The sequence below is a fragment of the Gymnoscopelus braueri genome, assembly GCF_963280865.1.
Source record: "Gymnoscopelus braueri genome assembly, chromosome: 6".
In the NCBI taxonomy this organism is placed as follows: domain Eukaryota; kingdom Metazoa; phylum Chordata; class Actinopteri; order Myctophiformes; family Myctophidae; genus Gymnoscopelus; species Gymnoscopelus braueri.
Window position 1 is genome coordinate 42,651,849 of NC_137607.1, and position 4,479 is coordinate 42,656,327.

Below are 4,479 nucleotides of genomic sequence, written 5' to 3' on the forward strand. Positions count from 1 at the left end.
CTTATTGGTGTTCATTGCAGTATTGTTATGGCTTGTTCCTGTGTCTGTGTAAAGAGCCGTGCACACTAAAAGCCGTTTCAGACTGGGAGCGAGTGACGCGCCTTAGTAATTATTTGGGACGCGCAGTGAAGTTGAGGGCCGGAGAGGCAAGCGGGTGCGGTCCCGTGAAATTATCGCGCTCACGCTCATTTCGTGCAAGCAAAACCCTGAAAAACTCCATTCCAACTTCAACTTACGTTTATTGTCACATTGCAAGCTTACCGGTAAGAGTTGGTACATTTATTTTGCAAAATAGATAATCATAAGAGTATAAAAAAGGGAAAATATCAAATACCAAAACAATATAAAATATACAAGTGTGTACCCAATAAATAAATAAATAAAATACAAAATAAAAGCAGGCTACTTGCACTCTTGTGCAAGTAGCAGCAGTCTTAAAGTGCCAACCCGGAATTCGTAATGAACTGTGGGGTGTGTCCACAGAAAAAAGCAGCATTTTAACAATTACCCTACTATATTCCTCCATATGTATTAATAATAATATAACCATTGATCATTATTTTGGAGGAAATGGGACTGTGGCACTGTCTTTTTTTAGTCGGGCCGTTGCTTGAGGCGTGGGTGGAGTTCATGGTTCAACACGTCATGCAGTGAGGTGGGATGGGGTAAACCTGTATGCATAATGGAGAGAAAACATGGATGAGTTTCTAGAATAAAACACTTGGCAGACAGATACATTTTATGTTTTTGATACCCATAGTTAAACATTTCATGCTGTAATATATTCAGCCCCTCAGGGTTTTACCATTTCATCTTTCTTAAACGAATTGCAAAGTCTCATCTCTTATTTCTCTGATTATATATCTCAGTGGTATATGATAATAACTAACCCAAACTAAGGCTGACTGGGTAATGGATGAACAGGGTGGTTTGCGTGGTGAAGAGACACTACTAACCTCGCTGTAGGCGGGAGGTGGTGAGGAGGTGCGTTTCATCGCCTCCCCATCCGTCACCACGCAGCTGTAATCAGGGGGAGCTGAGGGAAGAGAATCAAAAGGGGAGATTTAGTGTTTTTGTCCGACTCAGAACACAGCACGTCCAAGCATCGAGCCCTGTGGGACGCCACCCAAACTTCTATTCATATTTTGTTTGCAATAAATGTTGAAAGTTAGGACCGGATCCTTACACAAAAGCTGCTCCGGGATGGCATGGTCGAGCCACTTCTGGTTGCCGCTGTACTGATGAATGACACTGGAAGAGGTGCAGCTGCCAAACGAGTGGAGAGGGTTGGTTCCCATCACCAGCGGAAGCTCCACACACAGCTTGGACGTCCCAGGAACATCCACACAAACCTGAGGAAAGCACCATGGGAGAGGACCGTTTTAGTATGACATGTAACAAAGTCTTGGCTGTGTATAAGCACATGTTTTAGATTATTTGTTTGTGAAGAATATGCTCGTTTTATATATCTATAGGTTCCATTTGCTGAGTATCACAGTCAGCAGAGCACTGCCAAGATGTAGGGTTCCATTCCCACTTGGACCACAAACTGATTACATGCTCTCTGATTTCTGTACAGTGCTCAAGCTTCCATCAAGTGGCCCGTTTTGTGTGTTTCCTCTCAGTGTAAACCACTGAGAACAGAGAGAAAAATGCTTACCCTGAGCATGTACTCCACTTTGATGGTGCGACACTGCAGAATGGAGGGTACAACAGAGGGAATCTTGATGGCTCGGCCGTGCCACGTCTCCCTGTGGTGCGCTCCGACCATGTCACCCTGCAGCATCGCCACCACGACTCGCTTCTTTTTCAAGCTTCCCTCGCTGATAAAGGTCTGCACCTGGGTGATGTAGGCCTTGGGCACCACTGGCCGAGAGCTGGAGTTGTTAAACTCAGCGAAAACAGGAATCACCTCGCCTGCACGCACAGTGGGGGTGTGGGGGGTACAGATTGAGGATGGTGGTTCTTTCATTTTAAAGCGGTTCAGACCTATATTTAACCCTCAGCTGGCCTATCGACACCCCCAGAAACGTTAATCTATCTTGTGCCCCTTCCCCTTTTTCTGATGTCAGTCTGAACGAAGAAAACACACTTTGACAGCCGTAACAGAGATGGGATGTTGATTAGAAAAGAGCTCTCTTACCTGGTGTGTAACCCGTGCGGTTTATCTTTGCCCTTATGGACACCTGTCCAATGTCTTGGAACCACACGCGTGCCATCTTGTCTTTGGTGCAACCATGTGGCGCCTGAAATCGGCAAAACAAAAACATGTTCACACGAATGACTAACTCCATAGAAACCGATTAAGCATAAAGCTGATTTGATGTATTTTGTATACATCAACAACCACTATTCTGCATTATAGTCCTATGTGCAGAGGAAATGAAGCACTACCGTATACTGTTACCTTATTGTGCAATATAATAACCCATTAAAGCTAGACATTACATTGCTTCAAACCAAACAGGCCTACAAACCTTACTACAATTTTAAAATACAAGTTCAAAGCATGTTGAACGCTACAGTTGAACTGCATCTTCCTACCAGTAGGGTGGGTGTGTTGATGTCCATGGGCTCGATGACTGTAAACTCTTTCTTGATCTTCTTGACGGTGGCCCAGGGCCGGTGGAGCGTCACTTTCACCCAGTAACGGATGCTGCCGTGTTTCCCCTCGAAGGACGTCACCAGACGTTCTGGGAGCTGGAAGTTGAAGGGGAACTCATGTGTGCCTGCAGAGAGTGTTGTCAGCTCTCCATTATCTGAGGGGGAAATAAACAAATAATACATGTTATTATACTCTCCTAATAATAATAATTATTATTATAGTTATAACAGCAGATATATAAGTATTTTCCTGGTAAACAAAACATTGCAGCATGGTTTATCACCAACAGCAGTGTTTTTTTTTAGTGCTACATTTGTACCCTAACCCTAAAGTACAGTGAATAAGTGTTAAATAGCTCTATATTGTGATATAAATCATTAGAAATAGTGTTTGCTTAGTAACAGGGGTCTCCCCATCTGCTCTTCAGTAAACAGAAAATGCATTTTCAGGCCAGGTTATACCAATCAGGATACAGGATAAACAACAATTTTCTAGCCAACATGCGTTATGAACACTATTTGCTGCAATGTAAATGTCAAAGTATACATTCTCCAAGGCTGTTAAATACACAAAATATGTTTTATGTTTGTTTTAATCGCCTGATTCATGCTTGAATTAGGAAACAAGGTACTGAATTCCCATTTTTAAGATCTTTTCGTCCAAATTTTTATTTTCTCCAAATAAGCACCACTGGTCGTATTTAATGAATATCATTGATAGTGACCTGCTTGCAGAAGCTCCTCTCTCAGGTTCAGATACTCCACGTCCTCCCTGTAGTAACAGGCGTCAGCAGCGACGATGAAGCGCGTTTTCGCGACGCCCTCTGCCTGCAGTTTGACAGCCTGCACTCTGCTCTGTCCACTCAGCTCCAGGACCACCTTGCCGGACACCACACCTCCACTGGACACCACGCCCCCACTGGACACCACACCTCCACTGGACACCACACCTCCACTGCCGAACTCCGGGGGAGAGCCGAAGACGATGGAGAACTTTTCCACCTTGTCGAAAATCATCTTGAGATCTCTAATCTGCAGTGGTGGAAAAGGTACTCAAATGTTTTACTGAAGTAAAAAATATCAATACTGCAATGTATAAATAGTGCTCTTACAAGTAAAAAAGCATTGGTATCAAAATGTACTTAAACCCATTTCACACATTTTCAAATCTATAAAATGCATAAACATCCCTTGAAAATAGCAGATCTATAAGCTTGTGAGCCTGTAGATCGGCTATTTTCAAATTGCCAAAGTATATATATAGGTCTGAAGTGGTTTTGTAATAATCAAAATCTACAAAGTAGGCCTAGTTAACAAAAAAAAACATAATTGTAGTGGTGTAAAAAGTACAATATTTACCTTTGAGATGTAGTGGAGTAGAAGTAAAAGTATTGAAAATTGGAAATACTCCAGTAAAGAAAAAATACCCCGAAAATTCACTTAAGTACAGCACTTGAGTAAATGTACTTATAGTACTTTCCACCACTGCTAATCTGTGCGTTGTATTCCCACAAATGTGACAAAATATCCCGCTTCTTTCCCTGTTAGCTTTTGTTATTGTGAGTTGAGCAAAGGATGTGTGGATATAAGATCTGGATACTGGGATGAGCGTCTTTATAGCGTTAACGCCTGGAAGGGGGCGGGGCCTCCAGGAAGGGGGCGGAGCCTCCTGTCAGTGACAGGCTGTCATTGATGGTTCTTTCGGTGAAACCACTGAGCAGCATCATGGATGCCTCAGAGAAACTTCTCACATAACATAAACAATTTAAATGAGTCCAGGTTGATTTCCTGTTCCACTCGTTTGTGAATAGCCTATCGCTCATTGTAAAATAATACAAATGGAATTCAAACACAAATAGTAAGTTAATACCCTCA

At 42.7% G+C, this 4,479-nt stretch overlaps 1 protein-coding gene across 1 annotated transcript; it reads right to left on the minus strand.

The window, feature by feature from the left end:
- Positions 1 to 635: 635 nt before the first annotated feature.
- Positions 636 to 3,621, minus strand: LOC308086948 (arrestin domain-containing protein 2-like; the record flags this gene model as incomplete). Its single annotated transcript, XM_080430591.1, has 7 exons — positions 636 to 671; positions 957 to 1,036; positions 1,187 to 1,352; positions 1,661 to 1,917; positions 2,144 to 2,246; positions 2,545 to 2,759; positions 3,330 to 3,621. 7 exons carry the CDS (start codon positions 3,619 to 3,621, stop codon positions 636 to 638), a joined length of 1,149 nt encoding a protein of 382 aa, XP_080286717.1.
- Between the last annotated feature and the right edge of the window lie 858 nt (positions 3,622 to 4,479).